At 46.6% G+C, this 23,609-nt stretch overlaps 1 protein-coding gene across 1 annotated transcript in view; it reads right to left on the bottom strand.

Annotated features, from left to right (window-relative positions):
• Positions 1-23,609, bottom strand: part of CACNG4 (calcium voltage-gated channel auxiliary subunit gamma 4) — a 40,108-nt gene that overhangs the window by 1,279 nt on the left and 15,220 nt on the right. The window contains exons 2-3 of the mRNA XM_075170092.1: positions 5,734-5,817; positions 562-702 (exon numbers count right to left, since the gene is read on the bottom strand). Coding sequence (XP_075026193.1) covers positions 562-702; positions 5,734-5,817 — 225 coding nt within the window. The remainder of the gene's footprint in view (positions 1-561; positions 703-5,733; positions 5,818-23,609) is intronic.

Genomic DNA, 23,609 nt, shown 5'->3' with positions numbered 1-23,609 from the left:
GCTAATATTGTTAGTGGGATTCTAACATTCAGAATAATAATAAAAATACATATTGAGCTCAGGGCTATGGCTGTTCACCTTGATCAAGATAAGTTCTCTTCTACCTTGCTGAATTTTCATCTAAATGCAGCATGCTTAACCTGAGCTTCAGGGAAAGCTGTTAACAATGTGGCTGACTCTCTCAGATGTTTCTAGTGTAAAAAACGGGCTCACCTATCATAGGTGAATTTTTTCTGCTATCATATAAAAGAAAAGAAAAAGGCCCTGGATATAAGAGAGACCTGATTCATCTAATGTTTAATACTTTTTAAATAGTGTAAAACGTGCTTGTTACTGACTTGAGCTTCCTTTTTCAGGAAAACGAAAAGCTTTTCTAGAATATTCTTGTTGTAAAACTTCAAAAACATATTTTTGTCTTAAGAAATTTGCCTAGTCTGATGTTGCTAGTGCCCTCGATCCAGCAAAGGGGTAGAGGGAGAGGAGTGCCAACAAGCTTTTCCACAGTCCTTTTCAGTTTAAAAAGGCAGCACTTCTTACAGACTCAGCTGAAGGAGAACATACCTGCTGCAACAAAGAGAATCCCAGCGCTGAGAATAATGTTGTTTTTGCTGTTGTAAATCCTCCCTGCTCCGACACAGAGTCCTCCCAGCAACAGCAATATTGTGCTTAGGATGGGGAACACACTGGAGGCACGGACAATGCCTGCAGGGGAGATAGGTGGAAAACCCAGACAGACAGAAATCATTTCAGATGCCTCCTCGGGTGCAAGCGTGGAGATTGCAAAGTCTCAAACCCCCTGGCTTTTGTTGAATTATCACTGATTCTGCATTTCTGGGCACATTTTTGGGAGGCGAGGCCACGGGTAAGTGGCCAGTGTGGCACAGACACTCTCAACTGAGTAGCTTAAATCTTTTGAGCTTTCTCCTAGGAAGTCCAGCGTTATCACCATTATCTGATGCCACCATGTACAGAACATTTCTGGCAAAGCATGAAGTAAGACCCAGCATCACGCAGGGAGCGGCCGTGAAAAATTCACGAACCCTACAACGTTTGGGGCTGGCTCGAGCCGTCGGACCTGTTCCTGACACATGCGCAAGGTGAGCAAATTGCAGCTCTTGAAGTCTGCAGCATTCGTGTTGCCAGCGAGCACACGAAGAACCCCTTTTTCTTTTGTGGAATATTAAAGACACTGAAACCTTTCAGATTTCTAAGGAAGAAGTTTCAACAAGTGTGTCTCAGATGTTTGTGTTTAGTTTCCTGACAGCTAGAGTCATTTAAAATTCTGTATGCTTCGGTCCATTCACCAGCATGGGCTATAAAATCCCTGGAAAAAAAAATTAAAACTCCACTTCAAACCAGCTTTCAAAGTCGGGTCACTACAAGACTAGGCAGCAATCGAAAGGGAAGCGGCAGGGAGGGAACAAAAGGGCTGAGAAAAAATAAACAGGCAGAAGAAGAGGAAATCTGTAATGTAAAAACCAAAGGGATAAAACCTGGCAGGCGTTCCCGACAGGCAGAGCGAGAACCGAGTTCTGTTGTTATAAAGAGAGGGGTTTTTTGGAGAGGGGGAGATAAGGTGCTGAGTACTGCTGCGGAAAACAGGATTGCCCCAAAGGGGGGGGCCACGGAAAGGCAAAGGCACGGAGGGGAGTCCCGGCAGGGTGAGTGGGTGCCGGGGATGCCCAAGGTGGGTGGGGGTCAGAGGCCGCTGTCGCGGAGGGGTGGAAACCCCACAGCGCAGCGGGAGGACACGGGGACCCCCAGGGGAAACGGCCATCTGCACCAGTCCGCTGCTGCGGTGCCGTTAGCCCTGCGGTCCCTCCCGGGTGCCATCTTCCCGGCTGACACGCGCAGCGAGCGGCGCCCGTTTTCCCGAGGAGAAACAGCCAGATGTCACAGCTGATGCTTTCTCATTTTACTTTTGATGGCCGTGGCGTTCCCAGTTTCGTGAATTGCTTCCTAACGATTCCCCTGGTAACCGGTGGCAAAACTCCCACTGACTGCAAGAGGGGCAGGGCTGGGCGTTTAATAAGAGCGATGCTTTTGTGTGCGCTGCAAAGCCCTCAGGAGCCCCAGTTACGGGCCCAGCCCCCATTAGGATGCTGCAAACAAAACAAAAAAGACCGTCCCTGCCTGGGAAGCTTATGCCTACATCGACCTGCAGCCGCGAGAAAAGTCCGTCTCCTACCAAAACTGGGAATGTTGCTGTACGTGTCCCTTACCGACGGGGCACTTCTAATGGGATCGAAACCCAGTTCAGTCGGATGCATTACTGTTCCGACAGTGTCTTGCAATAATTGGCAAATCCAAGTAATGAGGGTGTAAGGTCTCTAATCAAAGCCTGTTGAGTGCTGAGAGCCCATTTTGTTGTCCTGGGTGTATCGCTGCGTGTCTGGTACGAGGTAAGAGGGCTTCGACTTTGGGTCAGGTTTTAGAGTCAATTATTAGAAAAATATTCAACGGCAGGCTCTGTGCTGCTGCTGAGAGCACCCCAAATCACTGTCTGTCTGTCAGTGTCCTGGCAAAAGGACTTAAAATCTACTGTGGCCCACCCTTTCCGCTTGTTGTTTTCTATATTCTCATGTTCATGTTGTTTATCATGATTTCAACTAAATCAAAGAGCTTTCCTAAAATGCTTCAGTGATACCATCAGAAGGAACTTGCCAGACATGCCAAATATAGGGGGTGGGTTGTTCTACTTGTGGCAATAATCTCCAGAGATAATTTTTCTATAGTAGGTAATTAATGTGAAGAGAAACAAAACACACGGTGTTCTCTTCCTGTAAAACTCCACAGTATATTTTTTCCTACGATGTGTACTTTTAGCTCTGGAATTTAAAAGGAAGCTCATAGGTACCATGTAGAATTTACATATGTCTCCCGATACTGGTAATAAAATGACAGCACATCAAAAAACATTAAGGCAATCTGGTTTTTGCTTTCTCCCCTGCTTTTTTTTCCCTTGTTTACCGTCCTGTCTGTTTGCATCGGCTGTTCTGCACCGCTATGCCTTGTGACACCTCCTTCGGTGAAGCGCCGCAGCGTGCCGTGCCGCTCCTCCCCACGGGGCTGCGAGCCCTGGCGCTCTGCTCGTGCTTTTATTCTCCTCCGAAAGGCAGGAGCCAAGCAAACGGCTTTAAAAAGGGGATGCGATAGCAGGGAAGAAGTGCGTGAAAGTTTAGACGTGCCCCTGAAACGGGGTCCCCGGTCCCCCTCCTCCTGGCTGCACTTTTGCAGGGCAGCAGAGCCCTGACATCCTCACACGCGCAGTGAGGATGAGTACGGCTGAAATCCCCTCTTCTGCAAAGGGAGAGGTGCACGTGCGTCCTGCAACGCTGGATCGGAGCAGCTGGGTTTCTGTGGGCCTGCAGAAATGCAGGAGAGGAGGGAAGCGGAGCACCCGTGTGCGGGGCGATGCCGGCGGCGGCCCTGGGGACTGCGCGGGCTTTCTGTGCGCGGCAGCGATACCTCCGGCACTTGCTGGGGCTCTGCACAGGCATGTGAAGGGGGCTTTTTTTAGACGCACAGACTGGCGTGTGTTGTCACAGGGAAGGTTTAATAGGAGGGGTCTTGTCTGAGCTCCTTTGCACGTGTAAGTTGTCACTGTGGCTTGGTTTTGCAGGGAGCAGCCTGAACGCCGAAGGGCAAAATCCAAGCTCCTGCTCCTACCCACACCCCGGACCAAAGTCCCCTAAAATCAGTCATTTTTTCACTGATTTCAATAGGGTTTTGAACCAGGGCTCAATTCTGCTAGCACCCTAATGTTTACATTTATCTGAAGCCTGTATCAGACCGGTAACTGTGGAGCAGGCTGAGGCCCCTCGCGCTGCTCGTTCAGGGGCACGGATGCACACAGCGTTGGTGCCTTCGTCTAAGCAAGACAGGAAAAACACGGGTTACCCCCCAGATGGCCCTCCGGGTGACTTGTGCCAAGAAATGGCTAAAAAGCACGGCGAGGGATACAGAGACAGCAGTTCGCAGAGGGCAAAAATGGGACGGGAAGGTCTCCCGTCTCCTTTCAAACAGGATGCAAATACCCTCTTGTCTGTGTCTAGTTAGACAATGATTTGGTTCCTCTTACATACACGTATGAGCTCATCGCTTCTGGATTTAGACACATAACCTTTCGGTAATCTCTAAATCAACGGTATGCATTTTAAGTGGAGCTGCAGTTTTTCTTCTAAAAGTTAAAGCAGAGGAGTCCTGTTATCGGTGCAGACTACGCGAGGACGAGCTCCCCTCCGCGGGGGGAGCCGCTGAAACCTGATGTTGCAGAAGACATGAAGGGTTGTACCAACTTGTTTTTAAGGTCTCTACTTAGTCACTTTGGAAAACAGGTTTTAGGAACACCCGTCACAAGTAGACTTACAAACAATTTACCGATCTCATATCTTACTGCGACTGTTTTTCCCAGTTCTCCCTTTTCTGCAAATGACGGTGGCATAACACACTTCTATCAAGATGCTACTTAATTCCTCTTTCCTTTACAATCCTTTTACTACTGATGTTTCTTTCCTAAAGCTGACTTGGCATCAATTTAACATTAGTTCCAAGGCTTTGTATGAAACATAACCGCAGCCGTGCTCACACTCTGCTAGCCCGCCTTCGCCTGAGCACTGAACTCCTGTCGCCCAAGCGCCGAGACTGATCTAAATTGACAAGAGTAAAGATGAAAAAAACCCTGGGTTTTCTGGTAAAGCATACTTTTTGGAGATTTTTATTTTTTCTTCTTGTCTTAGCAACCAGAAGCTGTTTCCCACAGGTGAGCAGCAGGGCAGAGTGGTTCTCGAGGTGATGTTTCAGGTAATTAATAGCAGTGTAACTGAGGAGTGTTTTGCCTGGCCGGGTGTATCAGCCAGCAGCGTCATTCCTTGCTCCCTGAAGCTTTCCCAACGCCTTGCGAACTGCAGTTTCTTTCTCTGGTAAAGGGCATTGCTTTCAGCTTGGCTGGTCAGCTCTTCTGTTCCAAAGGAACAACCAGGCAAGGCCTCCTCTGGGGAGGGGGAAATCTAACGCAAACTTTGCAGGATTTATGAAGTTTCACACTCGGGTTCCACGATTTCCTATCCGCTGAGCGAACGCTCATCCGGAGGAAGATGAAGGGATTGCCCTTATTTCAAGCACCAGGTTGGTGGATGAAATGACTTCTGTGGGGGATTACACACCAGCACGGAGCAGCAATGGCTGGCTGTCCTGGCAGGGAACCACAGCCCATGTTCATGCTGAGATTTTGCTGTTAGCTGCAGAAATTTCTGCTTCCTTCCTACAAGGCAGTAATTTCACTGCGGGGGGAGGCGGCTCAGCAGCTGCGAAGGATGAGGCTTGCATAAGGGTTGGGTTTAAGCATTAGGAAAACCTTCCTACTGGGCTGGAACCTCCCTCCTCAAACCTCTTTCTGTGCACAAATCAGATAAATACTCCCTCTGTAAAATACCCTTGCCGATCTGGGAATGATAGCTGTCGCTTTCATTTGAAAAATTTCTATATAATTATTAGGGAATGGGCACCATAATCGTGTGCGTTCCCCTGGCTGAAGGAAACCCTTGAAATGGGGGTCCCCGAGGGTCACGGTTGCGTCAGCTGCAGCGTGAACTGGACGTACATCACCACTGCTCTCTGCCACCCAGTTTGGGCCAGTCTCTTGCAATGAGTAAGACTTGGGTTGGGCTCTACAGAAGAGAAACCCGGGAAAGTCTGTTAATCCTGTGTATCAGGTATTACTTTTCAACTTACGGAGAAGGTATTCTGAGCTGTCATGGTCATAGTCATTGTCCTCAGGGAAGTGGTTGATTCGGAAGCAATGTCCTTTGTAGATTCCTGAATGAAAAAGCAAACATAGGACATAAACAATAGAACCAGGTAAATGCGCTTCTGCCAGCTCTGCTTTATTTCCTTTTCCTCCCAGGCTGTATAAGTAAACTATTCTCCTCTAGGTTGGTCACTGATTTTTTCAAGAAATTATCTCTAAGGTCACGAATTTTGGGCAGGTTGGGCTGAAGCCTAGCTGAAGGAAGGGCGAGCCAGGACGCCTGGGCTCTTTTCTTCAGTCTAACACTAAAATCACTCTCTTGAGTTTTTTAATCTCTCTGTGCTTTACTTTATCAGCGCCGTGCTTATCTTACAAGCATACTGAGTTTGCAAAGCTGCTTTTTGTTCCTGGAGCGGCCGTCACCCTGGCTCCCTCTCCACGGCTGGGGCTCCACGGCAAAGCCCAGTGCCAGTCTAGCACCCATCACCCTCCTGTCTCGTCCCCAGTGAAGTGCTGGTTTCCCTTATCAGAGCTGGTAAATGTTGAACTGTCTGAGGCCTCTTTAATTACTCTCTAGGCTTGAAAAACAAGTCCATAAATCTCTCCCTGCTGCAATTTAAACCCGTATGTCCCCCTCAAGGTTGGCTCAGCTTTTAATGGCGTATTTGTTTAGTTAACTGGGAGCCTGTGCAGTAAGTCAGGGCACGAGCGTGCACTCCTGCTACCTGAAGGAACAACGCCAGAGTTGGCCGGATGAACCCCTCGCTCGACTGAACAAGATGAGGTTCAGCACTTTGTCCACCTGGGTAAAGCTTTACATTAGTATTTGGTATTATTTTCTATCACGGTTATCCATAGCCAGATCCAGGCTTAGCTGCAGTTGGGCAGCTGAGCCCGCTGCGGCACAGCGAGCTGCACGGGGACCTCTCCCCGGAGAGCCGACTGCAGGGGCGAAGCCCCGAGGTGCGATTCTGCCTTGCTGCTTTCATTATTCATTAACCAGCGCTTTCGTGCTCAGGAGCATACATCACCCAGGATGAGTTATCCTCTGCACAGGAGTTTCGGTGCCTACAGCTCGAGCTAGCAGACGGATTTAAAACCCATCAGTTAATACCACTTTAACAGCAGCGCAGCTGCAGTCTGTAGGATATAAATGTGGCTTTATTTCACTACCTATTACCAATGATTACAAAGATCTCAAAAGAATTACTAATCCAGAGGATTTCAATTGCACCCTGTGAGTGTCAACTGCAGGTTTGCTACTACAGTGCATTTAATTCTTCCAGTAAATGATGTATCTGCTCTAATTGCGGTCACGGCTCAGGCTTTCTCCGCACGGCACTTCAAAGGCTGTGAACAAGAAGTAAGTGGCTCACGTCACATCTGGAAGTGACACGCCTGTCCTGTCTGCCAGGCGGACGAGAGCACTTCAGCTGCCTGCCTGTACATCCCTCTGCCATCAGCTGGTTTGTTGCTCCTGATGGCTCTCCAGCAAGGCAATCCAAAATTCAGATTTTAAAGATCCCAGTGCTTATTTTTATGGCAGTTCACGCAACGAAACGAAATCTCTCCCAGCGTAACAAGGGCCTCTGGGACTGGACGGTCATTTCTTTGTGTCTCTTCACTGTGGTGTGCCAATTTAGAGGGAATACATTCAGAGTATGATTTTTTCTCTCTCCTATTCATTAAGGAAAAATCAAAATAATCTAAAATCAAAAAAATCTAATAATCTAATCTCACTCTAATTTCCTATGGAAATAGTCTTTTCAATGACTCTGTGCTTGTGTGTGTATAGGTGGGGCTGTCCCTCAGTCTGTATGTACTTCTCCAATGATTTTAAGGTGATTTGTTGAATTTATCCAGAGCTGATAGACAAGCAGAAGTATCACAGGTAACCGAACTCCCACAACCTCCGTGCAAACAGGTGGATGCACAGAGAGAGCTCTGTCCACCGAAGGCTGCTTTGTGAACTTGGGGCACAAGTCTGATGGGGAGCGGCTGAGGGACCTGGGGGTGTTCAGCCTGGAGAAGAGGAGGCTGAGGGGAGACCTCATCGCTCTACAACTACCTGAAAGGAGGTTGTAGCGAGGTGGGGGTCGGTCTCTTCTCCCAAGTAACAGCGACAGGACGAGAGGAAATGGCCTCAAGTTGTGCCAGGGGAAGTTTAGATTGGATGTTAGGAAAAATTTCTTCACTGAAAGAGTGGTCAGGCCTTGGAACAGGCTGCCCAGGGAAGCAGTGGAGTCACCATCCCTGGAGGTATTTAAAAGACGTGTAGATGAGGCGCCTGGGGACATGGTTTAATGGGCATGGGGGTGTTGGGTTGACGGTTGGACTCGATGATCTTAGAGGTCTTTTCCAACCTTAATGATGCTATGATTCTATGACATGGGCGACAGCCCAAATAAATGTCCCACTTCCAGAAACTCAATTAAGAGACAAGAAGTCTGCAAGACTGAAATGTTCCCCAAGCCTCTTGTGTTTGCAGCATTGATGGATTGATGGAGAGTTTTGGCCTCTGTAAAACGGCCCTACGTTATTAAACTTCTGAATGAAATGGGCCCCTTAGCAGAACTCTCTCTTCCGCGGAGGCCATGAAGCCATCCCTTCCACCGCAGGACGAAACGCACCAGCAGGACAGGATGGGTTGGTATTAGCAGCGCCTGGGCTTTTCCTCTTTTATGGTTGGAGACCTTCATTTCCTTGTGCTTATATCTGGAGCCTGTCACATGAAAGAGTATTACCAAGTCTAGCAGAGGGGAAAAAAGAGGATAATTAGCCCCAGACAGAAAGTTCTAGACAAGCTTGAGAGTTCCCTTCTATTTCCAGTTCTTAGGGATACTGAGATTGGTCATTCTGGCCAACTTTTTATAGAAATAGCAAATGGCTGTGAAATTTGGACCTGTATCAAAGCCTGGGAATCCCAAATATTCTTCCCAGTATTTTTCCCGTTGTTCAGATGACAGATATTGGTTCAGGGTCCTCTCTAGTGTCTATGGTATTTGATAGCTAATAACAGCAACAGACTGGATAATTTTTTTCCTTAAATTTAATAGGTGTCATATAACTCAGCAGCAGCTTATTAAACTCTCAGTGAGGCTTGAAGTCGCTATCAAGAACTCTGGTGATCTACAGGGTATTGAGGGCTCTTTTAATCCACAAAGTATCTGAAACAAAAAGTTTTGCTAGGAAATGTAACAACACTTTTTTTTCGTAATGATGGACTTTGAAACTCAGATTTGGGAAAAACGAAAACTAGCTGGCTGGAAGCTACCGAAGCAGTGGTCAGCTTTAAAAGCACAACAGCAGAGTCTGACTTGTACTTAAACACAAAAAATAAAAACAAAACAAGACTGAGATTTGGTGAAATACCTGGCTCCATGCCCTAGCATATAAAGCAATGCAAAAGAATAAAAGCCATGAAACAGAAGAGGAAAAAGAAACACCTCAATTAAATGCAGTAACAACTATTCTACAGCATCTGCACAAGGCCTGAACTCCTTGAAGCTCTTCTCAAAGGCTTTACAGAGGATGCCTTGAAGAAATGTGCAGACTGGTCCACGCTCAGTAAGGCACGATGGGCTGTTTTCCACACCAGGATGTGATGTGGAAGAGAGATTTTTTTCTTTGCTTGAGTATGAGGATACAGTCCCTTATATACTTTGGAGAGGCAGATGGAATATTTAACTTCTACTTCTGTACCCACTAGAGAGAGATAAATAAACTGCAATCACTGCCTAACAGATACTAAAATATTGAGAAGCACTTCTGGATACCTCTTGAGAGCAAGATATAATATCCCACTGAGATGCTGTAAGTATTACTCCTTTCTTTGAATGATTACTGATATGTTTTAAATGATGCTTTTAGAAATACAAATATTATAATGCATTTTTTCCTCATAATAATAACTTTGTTCTGAATTTTGAGCCAGGACTTCAGGATCTGGGTTAATGATAATGAAGAGGCAAATTTTCTGAAGTGTTGCTGATGGCGTAAGAACATTTTTTTTTTTCCTCCATTGTACGTAGCTGGCATCTAAAAACTAAAAATGTTTCTGACTCAGTTTTACTCTGTATTCAAGGGCTTCTCCGACAAGGTTAGTACTTCCCAATCTCACTAAGTGTTGTTCTGATAACTATAATTAGAGTGTGATGTACTCAGATAATGTGATAAGGGAGGGAATTGTAGGGCCCAAGTGAAGATTAAACTTTGTTTTGGGGTTTGAGATCTCAAAGTACACAGAGTTTTCAACAGTAAATCAAAGTAGTGATCCCAAATTCTGATGACATACTACCTTCTCCTTGCTCTTTCTCAAATAGTGCTTTAATAATCCTGCCTATACCATTGCAGAATTGTTCACTGGGGTTTTATTTTTTGATGACTGAGAGCGAAGGTTAATACTGTAGGATGCAAATGTTTATTAACTTTGTTTGTGGCCCTGTATTACATGATCACGTTGGTTTTGGCCATACCATCAGCCATGTCTTTGAAACAGCCATTTCCCGTGGTTAGTATTTATCAATGACAACATTCCCTGATGCCCTGGAGGTGTTTGCACAAATCAGCACTGGAAGATAGAGCACTTAAATGTCTGACAATATTTGTCAGGGCAGGCTGTACTCCTGTTTTCTCCTCCCCCCTAATCCTGAAAACCGTATACAACAAGATCTTTCCATAACATTAGTGTTCTGCTGTCATTTAAAATAGGTTTCCACCATGCAAGACGCTAGCAGCTTTGCAGCAGAGGACCTTGTCTGCGGGGTACTTCTGTCAATAGCAATTTTTGTCTCCTTGTTCTGAGCACGAGCTTACGGGAGGCGATATCTGATAGCAGTGGGAGACACATGAGGAGAGATGGGTCAAGCCGCTGCCTCCTCCATCAACACCTTCAGCAGAGCTATTGCTCGATTAACTATTTCATCTTCCAGCCCTCTCACCTGCCCTTGTTGGTGAGACTATGCAGTAAAACATCGGTTTTGGGACTTGGTTAAGCCTTTCTTGTTTCCTTATGGGACACCAGACATTTGCGACCTCCTTGGATCAAATTCTCCCCTGCCAACACGCCGCATTCTTGTAGCTCTTGAGCAGCTACAGATACTTGGTGCGCACACATGCACACTATTAATAGAGTTAAGCAGGGTTTTCTCCCGAGGGGGGTTATACCGATGGAATGAGTGCTATGAATGTCAGCTGCAGAAGGGGTCGCATGGCCACAGCAATCACCTGCCGGCAGGTAAATACACCCCATAATTGTCCAGCCTAAAATCCCACTAGGCAGCTGATTTCTTTCTGGCAGATGTGGGTCTTCTGGAGTGGTTTGAAGACATAGAAGGAAATGATTTTCAAGACCATTTGACAGCAAGTGCTTGCAGACACAGGGAATACAAGTTGCAAAGAGCTGACTGTATATTAAAAATAAGGCAATTAGTAAGGAACCATGGGAAATTTGGCCCGGTGGTTCTGCTTGTTGCATCTATTCCGTGATTCAACGCTGTGCCTCAGCTCCAGAGCCAACCGTTAGCCTGATTTACTGCAACACTGGAATAGCTGAATGTTTATGTGACAAGTTTTCTGAATCCATCAGCACAGAGGGGGCTGACTGACAGATAACAGCACAGACAACAAGAAAAGCACCACACGCAAAGTGCGGCTGTTGTAACAGAAGTTGCCTGAACACAGTGTCCATCCAAGCACGCCGTGTGGGACTGGGTTTCCTTAATGCCATGGCTTTGCACTTCCCTTGGACAAGAGTGGAGAACCTCTATTTATGGTGAGTGAGAGTGTGACAGCGCGGGGCTCTGCCAGGGGAGAAGAGAAACAGTTGCATCTTTTTTTCCTTAGGAAGACTTCTCTGCTGACAAGTTCTGAAATCCTTTGCTGCGTGATTTGAGCAATAGCGAGCAAAGGAGATCAGACATGCCAAAAAATGTTCCTCTCCATAAAATTTATAGCACGGAGTCTATTTGTGCACTGGGTTCATTGCTTTGATTTTCCACCAGTACAACTCCCCTGTCTCACTGGATTGACACACAACAGCGAGTACAGCTGCCGAGTTAACTTTCTTTTCTCTTCATTTCTCTCATCATAAAACAACCTTTGAAAAAAGGAATGGGTGGTGCCTCTCCTTTTACTTTCAAAACCTGTTTTGTGGAGCTGGTGGTCAAACAGGGACTATTATGGTCCCGAGCTCTCCACTCAGGCCACAAGGAACAGCATTAGATATTTTTCTGTAACTTAGCACTTTCTACATTAAATTGTCCCGAGTTCGATTATTTGTCTCCTGCTGTTTGCTCACAGGTTTGTTCACAGGCCTGTCCTTAAGTTACTTGAATGAGCACAGATCCTGTGAGCCAGAGGACGTTTAATGCTGTCATTATAAAAGAAATCATGAAGTATCGATGCAGGTTGTGTGCAAAACACACCCCATGTGAATTTACTACCCCACGTTGCTGCTGTAACGCCGCCTTCACCGCCACGGAGGATGGAGCCAGCAGAGAAAGAAGCCTCGGGAGGTTAAATACACATTTATTGGGTGTCTGCCTTTGAGAAAAGTTTGGCTGTTGTGAGAGCCTGGCGAAGCTGGAAACTTCAAAGCACAGGTTGTTTTTGAGACAGATGCTGTCTGACACCCCCTGAGTCCTGCCAGTCCGGGAAATATTTGTCCACCCGACGGTTTGTATTTCTCTTTCATCCTGAAGGTGAATTTGATGAAGAGCACGGCTGGTACCTGGGGTTATCGTCATACTGCCAGGGTAGGTCTTGTTTGCAGAAAATGCTGAGGAGCTAAAAGGTTAAGTCCATTCCCACAAGTGTGGGCGAGCAGGGTGCCACAAGCCAGCGGGCCAGCACTAGCCACTGCGTGTCATGGTCAGGCTACAGCACATTCAGCTCAGCTGAGTCTTTAGAAGGAATTTGTCCTGAATCTTAACCATGTTTCTCTACAGGTCTTGAGACAGTGAAATAATAATCTTCTATTTTTCCGCATGGAAGTCCTTTCCTTCTTTCTCTATTTTTCATCCCGTAACTCAGAATTCACTCGTTTCTCATTGCGGGGAGCTGAACTGCCTACTTAAGGGCCAGATTCTGATTTCGGTGCAGTGGACTCAAATCTGTCTCACCCAGTAACAGTGATATCAGAATCTGGTCTTCTCCCTTTGTTTGCTCCCCCTCTACTTCGTGGGCAAAAAGAAAATGATTTAAAAATGTTCAAATGTATGAAATTTGCCCCACTTTCTTCCTTAGGAGCTGTCAGCTCTAACAAACCCTTTGGGTTCTTCTTTTGATCTATTTTCAATTGTCTGGTGGGCAAAGCAAAACTCCTCCTCGAGTCTCTTATTTTCTTATCTTCTGCTTTGACATGAATTTCCCCCTTTTCCCGTCCTCCCCCTCCGCTGCCTACAGATCCTCTGCTGCTCAGAGCTTTTCATCAGACCCCTCGGTGAATAACTACCGGTCGCTTTTGCTGCCTGCTCCATCTTGCTCCTCTTCAACGTTTTTAAACTCAAAACACCTTCCCGGTGTGTTTAACACCTCGCGAGGGCTCAGACCGCCCCGGCGGCAGCGGCGCTGGAGGAGACGCGCACCGAGCAGCTCGCAGCTACTTCTGCCCACGCGCTCACAGATGAGCTGGGGTTGGCAGGGGATCGTGCTCCGCTCTCACCCCGGCCTTTATTCTTAGCGCTTGCCATTCCCCTCAAGTCTGGCAAAAGCACGTTTTCTCTAGGAACAGGTCTCAGTTTATCTTGTCATTTGACACGCTCCGTCCCACCATTAACCTCACTCCACTTCTTCTCTTACCTTTATATAGTAGTTAATGCTCCCTCCTGTATTTATCATAGACTTCCGATAAGAGACGAGACTGTCTTATACCACCAGTCTCTAGCATTTACTCGAGGATATGATAATCTGCTTTCCCCAACTTGCCTGCACTGTGGCCGTGTCTGATCTGATTGCCTTTTGCCGTCTGCAGCCCCTCCGTGATGCTCCTCTACAAAGCCCTCTCTGAAGCAGAGGCAGCTCACAGCTTCTCCCTTCTCCGTATCCCCGCAGAACAAAGGTTGTGTTGCTCTATTCCTTGCATTGCTTTTTTCTACAGCGGTCTCAGACTGCAGTGGAGCTCATGCTCCACGTTGCAGAATAGCCATCTCCACCCACCTGAGTGCCAACTTCACAAACAGCGGCTGGCCAGGTTCCCGCTTGGGCAGTTTGACCTTCGTGTCATGACCCACCCTCTTCTCTTCTAACACTCTTGAGTTTCCCGTGGCCCAGATGTGGTGCCTTAGCTGATCTCCTCCAGATACCAGGGGATGCTCACCGTTGCCCGAAGAAGTTAGCCACACAGGAGAAGATGTGTCTCGCTTAGGTGGTGAAGAAGTCTGCTGTTGGGTGGTGACTTCTAGTTATGGCTTGAACAAATTTACTCTTTGAGCAATATTATTTTGGCATGCTGCAATCCAGGACGTAACACCTGAACGCTGTTTTGTACAGCCTGGTAAAGCATCTCCAGATTCTGGATCACCTACACCAGAAGGCATCCAGGGAAATGCCTACAGAGGCTCAGTCGGTTTTAATTCACGTGGATATACACAACCTCAGCAGCCGACCTTCTGTTTTCAGCTGGGCAAACATCATCAAAGACGTTGTGCGTTTGTGTAAGAAATGAACAGATGCAGGAAAGATGCTTTGCCAAAGACGACTGAAAATTCTATGACAGCCTTTTGTTCCATTAGAAGATTTTATTTGAGACCTTGAGTGATGTTAGAAAATCCGTGGCAGCGAAACTCATTTCCCGAAGATTCACCTCACCTGCACATCTGGGAGCTAATAAAACACATCACAGTGTCTGGCTGCTGTCCTTTGAATTCTCTTCAGTCATTACAAAACTGCTGCCAAAAGTACTAAGTGTCCTTGTGCTACCACGGTGAATACCAATGGCATCAGGGAAATGTAGGACAGCAGCAAGGGAGGCAAGAGTTGATTGTACGTTACATGTTGTTTTGAGCTACTGCCTTTCCATTTTCTTCCAACGTTCCTCTCACAAACCAGGATTTTGGCCACAGAAGTCATGACTGAGGTTATTCAGCAATGCTCCTATCCCTTCCCCAGCCACCTTTCCTTAGCCAAACAGCAGATAAAATAGGGTGCTGCGTTATTCCACCACCCCGGCTCAGGCACCCCCCGCAGCCCCTCCGTCACTGCTGACGGTCTTCCTGCACCATTTCCAGTTTGCTCCTTATTAACCACCTCCTCTTGTGCTGCTGCTTGGATGGCAAAGTGGGGGAAATTTCAGGGCACTTCTGTGGCTTATTTTAGTCTTTTTTTGTTGCTCCTTTCTATGGAGCTTATTGAGGGAATGACTCCGTGTTTTCTAGGAAAAAACGCTGACGTACTTCCAGCCCTGATGTTCAGTTTGCATTTTGTAAATCATCTGCACAGGGAAAGAGGGGCAATTCCTCAACCTGGGTACGACATGATTTTTTTGAGGCAATGTTGGTGATGCTGCTTGAGGAACATTTTCAAGGCAGAGCTAAGTTAGCCCTGCCACGGCGAGCGTTCCCATGCCTGGCTCAGTCCCAAGAGACTGTCAACGGTTCTAGTTGTCATGGGGTTGTTAACTCACTTTTCTGTGTCTGCTTTTCTATCTACCACCACGGCCCACACTTGCTGTGTTCTGCCTTCACACCTCATCTCGTCCTGCATCTCATGCCGCAGTCCTTTATCCCGGCAGCCCAGAAGTTTGTCTCACCACTCGTTTCCATACTTTGCTCTGCTGCCACTTTGCCAAAGCTGTTTCTGGGTGGGTGATATAATCGTCCTCGTCCTTTTAAAATGAATTTGGAGCTTGGATAGAAACCTCCATTAGATTCTGTGGTTGGCTTTTCTACCTTAGCTAAAATTGGTCTAACACTTGAGCAGTTGGTGTCGGCTTCTTAGGTGAGCATCTTCACCCACCAGAGCTTTGAACTGAAAGTCATTCTCCAACGGGTTTCCAGCTCTTACTTACATTCTGGTCCAAAATGCCTTAATTTAAAGAGGTAGTTTAGTAACCAGCAGTGCTTTTGGCACACTGTGTAAAAGACTAACTTGTTATTCACAACTGTAACTACACAGTGGCCATCACCGCTCCAACACCTCAGAGAGCAGTGGGAAATAACCTGTGGTGGCCGGTATGCTAGCCAGGATTCAGGTATATCTTGATTTGGACCAAAATCCACTTTTTTTTCCCCCAATATTCTTGCCCCTGACACACATTCACCGGTACAAAGACTGCTCATTCAGGCAGATTGCTGCCAGTCCATCAATCATTATGAGAGGGCTGAAATGCCAAATTTTACCGGATGCAATTCTGAGAACAGATAGTCATTTTGTCTGATGAAGCGTTCATATGCTGCAAAATGACAAATCGTGTTTATTTTCACATTGTCAAACTGAGCTTTTTTCCTCTGTTGGCACAATTGGAATCAAGTTTCCCTTAAGGGATAGTTTGGTTTTTATCCATCTGGTTTCTCTTACTTCAGTAAGTCATCAGTTCTCCCTCATTAACATGGTGATCAACCACGGCTTGATGGTTTCACCTCTTACGATCACAGCATGTCTATAAAGCCTGTACGATGGCTCGTCACTACCTGGGGGAGGAAATTTAAGAAAATGGACATTCACATCTCTTCAAAGTCCCTACTGAGTTTATAATTTGAGACCTAGTCATGGTCACGTCTGGGGAACGAATACTGTTCTTGAACTAGATGACACAGCCAGTACAATGTGCGATGCTTTGTCCCCTGTATCTTCTGCCACTTCAACTTTCATACCTGTGCAGATTGAGCTATTGCCTTTTAATTCTTAATTTCTACTTTTAGACCCTCTTACACTGCCATTTTTTCAGGTTCCTGAAACATCCTCATGTCACAACAGGCAAGGTTTGCAGTTGTCATACAGCAGTCTAAAATTTAAGAAACAACTCTCCAAAATGACGACCTGGGTCATCCTTGGGGATGTTTGGGGTAACATGCACAGGATGCACCCAGTGTCGTCTTCTGTAATGGAAAAATCCTCCAGACCTAGTCAGTAGAAAAATGGTTCATATTATTGATACTCCTTGTGAGATCTCTTCGTGTAGCAGCAGCTTACAAGGCATCATGTAATTACCTCTCCGCATAAAATGAATTATTGTCTGCTCTAACAGCAGGGAACGTCTCTAACCTGACATCTAGAACTGAACTCTTTCTTTACAAACCTTCTTTTGGCTCATTCATGCACCACAAAGTTTTTTTAATGGAAAAAAAAAGCTGGAAAGTAGTGATATAGGAGCTCACTAGTTAACTGATTAGGAATACGCAGGATATTTGGACACTCCCGGAATCTTGTAATGATTCCATGTCTCTTCAATCCATGGTGATTCATCGTAAGATGATGGCATTTAGAAAAATAGTTGGATATTGAAGAAGCAATAGGGAAATTTCACTCCATAAATCATCTTAATTGAAGGGAATGTTTGCAATATGTCTGTCTTCATAATGCAGTGACCTTGAGTTGGACCTGCATTCATCCTGGAGCATGTCTTCCTCATTTCTATGCCAGCTTGTTGAGTTATACATAGAAGCTAAGCCTCTGGAGATTGATCATACACAATCAGTGATGCGGGACTGAAACAAGGCAGATGACAACGGGGAATCTAAAGGTTAAGAGAAAGGGGTGTAACTGCCAAACCCTGCCGATGCTTGGATTTGGGAAATGCAAGGCAAAGGTTTCAAAAATCATCTGCATGATGTATTAGTGGCAAAGACACTCCACTAGGAGAGATTAGTGCGGTGCATCCAAGAGACGGTGTTGTCTAGTTGAATACTCAGGGCTAATGTCTAACCTTGGGAAGAAATAACAGAGCTGCTGGTTAGAAAGAATAGGTTCCAGTGTGAAAAAATGAAAGGAACAAAAATATTTTGCTACCCAAGAAAATATAAAGGAAACATGAAGGACTTTAGCTTGAATTCGAGTTATTACTGATGTCGTTATTCCTGATTCCCAGTAGTAAGGGCAAGCCGTAAGGTGCCGTACCCCCCCGGAGGGTGGGTGCTGGCAGGCTCGGGTGTCTCGGGCATTGGGTGGTAGAGGGTGCCTGGGCAGCCAGGACGGTGTGTCCCTACACGGCCAGCCTCCTGGAGGAGATGGGGCAGGCTGGTCTCACTGGGGCACGCTGAGAGGGGGAGGAAAACGATGAGCAGCTCTGGGGGAGGAAGGCAGAGAGCAAGGTAAAAAAGGAGGAGGAAAAGGAGCGCTTCGGGGCAGAGCGGGGAGGAACGGGAGGTTCGCAGGGGAGGAGGAAAGGAAGCTTGGAAGAAAGTGGGAGGGAGAGAGAGCTGAGGAGGAAGAGGAGGAGACGGGAAGGGTGGGCGGTGGGTGGCCGGAGGCGAGGAGAGGGCCTAGGAGGAGAGCAGGAGCTTGGCAGATTGGTGGTGCCTGCGGAGACGGGGACCAGATGGCGACCTGGGTCCTCCCTGAGCAGCTCTGCCTGCATCCACAGCCCTGCCCGGCCGAAGAGTCGGCGCTCGTTCTGCTGGCAGAAGGCGAGGGGATGCACAAAGCCACTGCCTGATGAAAATTAAGAGCCTGAAAGTTATAATTCCCAGGACTGATTTAAATTATTACAGTTAACAAATGACCTAATACATAAAAATGGAGACGGCTACCAAATAGATCTGTTTAAATGAACACATGCAGAAGAGATTTCATTTGGCTCTTGCACCTGAAACTTTCTATTTCCTAATGCAAACTAAGCAGTGACAAATAAAAATGAGACTGCACTAGCAGCATGACCTCTTTAAGCTTTAATTATTCATTAGAACTGTTTTCTTCTCTGCTGAGATTCAGAGCAACATATTTAAGCGGGTTCCTCTCAGGTTTATGGAAGATGTAACTTCCTTGTTACACCAGCTAATAAATACAACTAAGCACAATGGCCCAGCAATATTTGTAGAAACAGCATTTGGAGAAATGTGTTTAATGAGTCAGAAGTGACTTAATCTAGTCAGTCTTGAAAAGCAAAGCATATCATGCAAAATTACAATGCACTAAAGCACAGATGCATAAATATTTTATTGTCAAGATTTCTGAGTTTACTTTCTTCTCTCTTTCAGCATTTCAGAATTGCATTTTACTAAGAAATGCCTCTACCTGCACGAGGGAAGGATAATGGTGGTGGTAGCTTTGGGCAAACCAATCTGGGATCTCAGCCTTGGATTTAAATAATGTATCTGAGAGTCCCAGCCCTTAGCAGCACCAGGTACATCTTCTATTGTAACCAGAAATGCTTATTGCTTTTTGCTGTCCTAGGATGGCATGGAAGGGACTGGCAAGGTTTACAGCTGGGAGGGGAAAACCAGGAAATTTTCCTTTTGCTGGGAGGACTGGACAAAAGGCAGGTGCCCCCCTGCCCGGCTGCACAGGCTGTTGTGCCTTTGACTCCCTCACAGCCCTCCCGCTTCAGTCCTTCATCTCTCTCCCTGCCCTTGTACAACAGCATCTCGGGGACCGTATTTCCTCTCCAGTTTTGAAAGCAGGAGAGGACCAGTTTGTCACCACCTTGGCCAGACCTCCCGAGAGGTACGCAGCTCGGGAGGCAGGCAGCAGCTCCGACCGCCCGGGAACGGTGCCATGCCAGGGGAGATTTACAGCTCCTCTCCCCTTCAGACACTTCATCTGGCGCGATGCAGAGCTGACAGCTCCTCGTTTCCAGGTATTACAAATTCCTCTTCCTCCACAAGCGCCTGCACAGGCTGTCTGGGGTCCCACACGCTGAACCCCCCCAGGGCAGCATCCCTGCAATGGTCCTGGCAGACGGGCGCAGGCAGCCGAAGGGCAGCTTTCCAAAACCCGCTTCTCTTAACGGGGCCACGCTCTGGTACTTACTCAATCTTTACAACTCAGTGATATGCTGCCAATATATTTTTGCCAAGGAGACAAAAATACGTCTCTTCTTCCTACTCCCTCAGCCTATGAAAAATCTCAGTGTGCAAGGAGACTCTGTGTGTGTGTGTGTGTGTGTATACGTGTGTGTATTTGGGGGGAAAAATAGAGTTTCTGTTAATTTATTTTCCAGTTGAAAGTATGCCTTGTAGCCAGGGAAGCACTGTTTCCAGTGTATAAATTTGGGTAGAAAAGCCTTACTTTGTGCTGAGCAGAAATGGCAGCGTGTGCAGTGGGAATTGGGAGCAAATCCTTCCACTGCTCCTTGTCCCAGGTTCTCCTCTCTAGGACGGCGGCATGATGGCTTATAAATAATTTCTCTCCTCAGTAAGCTCTTGAGAAAGTTTTCCTACTGACTATAGATCACTCCTGCTCCACAGACTGGATTCACCGGGTTATGTGCCAGCAAATACCTATGGAGAGCGAGGATCTGCCATGCCATTTAACTCCAACAGTGCTGCGAGGAAGCGCCAGCATCCGCGGGGGGATGCACCGATGCATGCCCGCTCTGCTATGACTCTATCCGGAGGACTCCTAAATGTGATGTCCATCCCTCGGGACGAGCACAGCCCGAAACACCAGCCCTGTGGGTTTGCAAAGCTGAGGTCTGATGCCAGCTCCCTAGGTCAGCTCTTTGTGTCATTTATTGTCCAGGGCATTGGGGTTTGTAGGTTGAGTTTCTACTTCTTAGGCTTGGCAACACCTAAACCCCTCTGTGGAGCTGCTCCTAAACGCTCTCGAGCAGGAGAGCCGTACCCTCGTGAGACGTGACTGCTTTTCCGCAGGAGCTCCACAGGCCTCAGGTGATCTTAGCTGATGCGTCCTGCTAACGGGCGAATACTCCATATGCCAGGCGTACCTTCCCTGACTCCTGAGGGGCTCCAGCAGAGGTACTGTCATCCCCTTAAAGGTCTTTTTTGTTGGATTTTTTTTTCCTAACAACACTCTCATGAGTGGGAATCCAGGTCCTGGTTTTCCCGCACCACCGACTCCTTTTTCTTCTCCAAGAAGTGCAACATACTTTCTCCCCGTGAAGCAAATGAGGAGCCTGAACACAATGATTTGGATCGTGACTTCAAGCACAATATCTTGACTACGGTGTCTAACCCGTTCCCATCACAGGAGAAGCCACGGGAGGCTGTGACTCAGCTGCGCCTCTGAGTCACGCAGCACGATGCTCCCTGCTCTCGGGGGACTGCACTTTGCCGTTAGCCTCTGTCGGCAACGAATACGGCTCTCCCTCGCTGGCTCAAACCTTAGCGAGATGTCTGGACCCCCAACTCCAGCCATTCCCTGCTGCCCTGTGTCAGGGGAGGGACGAGGGACACCGAGAGCGTGTCCCCAGCCCGCAGTGCCAGACCCAAGGCGGGTGTTTATTTGGTTCAGGGGTGCGCAGAAAGTTCCGTGTTCCCAGGCATGGGCAGGCTGCCTGGTCCCACTCCAGCCCTGTGGAAGTACATTGCGAGTCAGGCTGAAATTGCTATTTTTGAGCAAGTCACTAGAAATAATTCATGTATGCGCAAGTTAAAATTCTGCTTAAAAATCACTCTCTGCCTCGGAAGCTTGAAACCTGGGAGATCTATAGTAGCAGATACTGAATTTCATTTTACTAGGTTCTTTCCAGCTGTTACGGTAAGCTTAGATCCTCATCCCGCATTTCTTCACTTTAAGGATCTTTTCTCATGCAAATATCTCTGATTCTGGCGCACATGTAAGTGTTGTGAAGAATCTGCCTCTTCAACCGGACCAGATAAAGTCTTGCACCCAAATCTGGAATGCATGATATTTCTTACGTGACAGTTCAAGTAATAAACCTTCTTCTTTCAAGGATTTCAAAATAAATTTCTGGATATTGAATTAATTTATCCGACAGTATGAACCGAGGTTTTGGAAAGCTGGAAGGTGCAGGTTTGTGTTGTGTGAGCAACAGCGCAAAAGGAAAATGCTTTTTCATCCATATGAGCTTCTGTAAATTGTGTTCTATTCTTAGGAGAGTAAACATAATGTAAAAAAAAAAAAAATCTAATAATTTAAACCTTGCAGGAAAAGAGGCAAGAGCGATAGAGTGATAGAAACCTCTGAAATGATAAATGTATGAATTTATTCCACTGCCACTGTGGGGTTTTAAATTAGTTTTATTCTTCTTTTATTTCTTGTTGTTGACAAGTTGGGTTGCATTGCTATCCAGTTATAATGTTTACAGATAAGAAAATCTTGAAGGTCAAAAATTCTGTTCTTAGTTATTCTTGTATAAGGTAATCTTGTGTTGGTGACAATGCAGTGTGATCTCATGTCGCCATGGGTACCTGAATCGTGCCTGTCTAACAGCAACATTCTCCATTCCTATCCCCTGCCCTTAAGTTCTTACACAGAAAAAAAAAAGATAGCTACAAGAAAAGCTTCACGCATGACATGAATGACGGACTGGAGGAAACACTTTTCTTTACGAAAGCGCACTGTGCCAGCGGTCTCTCATACCGCACCCATGCACAGTTGGGGTGATGAATTCGTTTGTACTTGACCGGTAAGAATTTTGCCATGAACGCTCCAAAACGCAGACCGAGTCCAACGTGTTATTAGTGTTCATCATAATGCCTACGTGTAGACATCAAAACTGCCCAAGTTCAGATGGGTAACTTTGTCCCCATGGCAGCCTTGACCAGGGGGGTGCGCAGCAAACTCAGCTGCAGCTGGAACTTGTGTTAGACCAGCATGAGGGAACCGGAAAATTGCCGAAATCCAGATTATGGGGGAGAAGTGAGACCAGCATCTGCCCACAGCTGATCGTGGCAGGGACGTGGCAGGGAAGCACAGAAGCGCGGTGAAATGAAGGTGAAAAAAAAAAAAGACAACCTTAATTACACCTTCCCACGTTTCTGCAGGTTCAGTTCAACGCTCTAATACCTGCTGGATGAAGCTTTCCTTGACAGTTTTGTAACATCTAAAGGAAAGAAAAGAAAATGAAGAGGAAGCAAAGTGTACGGGCCTTGATCGTGACAGGGCTACAGCTCTTTGAATGTTAACTTTTCTCCCTGCTACAGCATGGAAGTTTTTGGTCTCTCTGCTAAATCATGCTTCAGTCAACGTGGATGGGTCACGTACATGAAAGACCTGGAGCAACAGTTTCTAGAGGCTGACAGCGTGGTTGTGGATCAAGACTTCTGCCTTTTTCTTTATTGATGGGAGGGACTGCAGTCAAAATTTGGGTCTTTGTGCTGAAAGTCTTTACGCTATCTTATTTTAAGGGGAAAAAAAAACCCCCACACAACAAAAAAAGAGAGTACTCTCCAGGAAGGGGGATCAAGCAGCGCAAGCTGCACTTTTTTATTGATAGCAGGATTTGCTTTTTCCTAAAACATTTCTGACTCCAGTGGTATGCAGCAGCCAGGTAAAACCAGAGACCTCCGCTGGTTTGGACCTGCAGTTTCTGGCAACGGGACAATATAGTGGAAATCAGATAAACCACCTTGCTGCGAATTAGGACTGTCCTTGCGTCTCACTGTTGTACAATCAATTTTCCGAATAAGATCCTTTCTTTTACATGGTCAGGGGGCTTAATTCAACTCTGGAATAAATGGGCAGCTAACAATGGGCCAAACTCAGCTTGGCTCTTGCTCTAGTTAATTAAGAAGAGTAGCATCAGGGCTGAATTTGGCAAGGAGCGTTTAAGTGACTGCCTTCAGAGGCAGGGAAGAAACCCCCTTGCTTAGCTCACTGCATCCAGCTCTTCAAATGCAAATTAACCTGTCAACATCTGCAGGCAGCCGCACAGGACAGCTGCAAAAAGGAGCTCCCAGCACCCAGAAAAAGGGCTGGAAATGTTTAGTTCCAAACAGCTATTTTCTAAAATAATTTCTAGTAAATAAGAATACATTTAAAGTGGTAAACTGAGCATCTG

This window comes from Calonectris borealis, chromosome 20 (genome assembly GCF_964195595.1).
Source record: "Calonectris borealis chromosome 20, bCalBor7.hap1.2, whole genome shotgun sequence".
Lineage (NCBI taxonomy): Eukaryota > Metazoa > Chordata > Aves > Procellariiformes > Procellariidae > Calonectris > Calonectris borealis.
The sequence above is the reverse complement of the archived record's forward strand: the minus strand, read 5'-3'. Positions and strand labels throughout refer to the sequence as shown.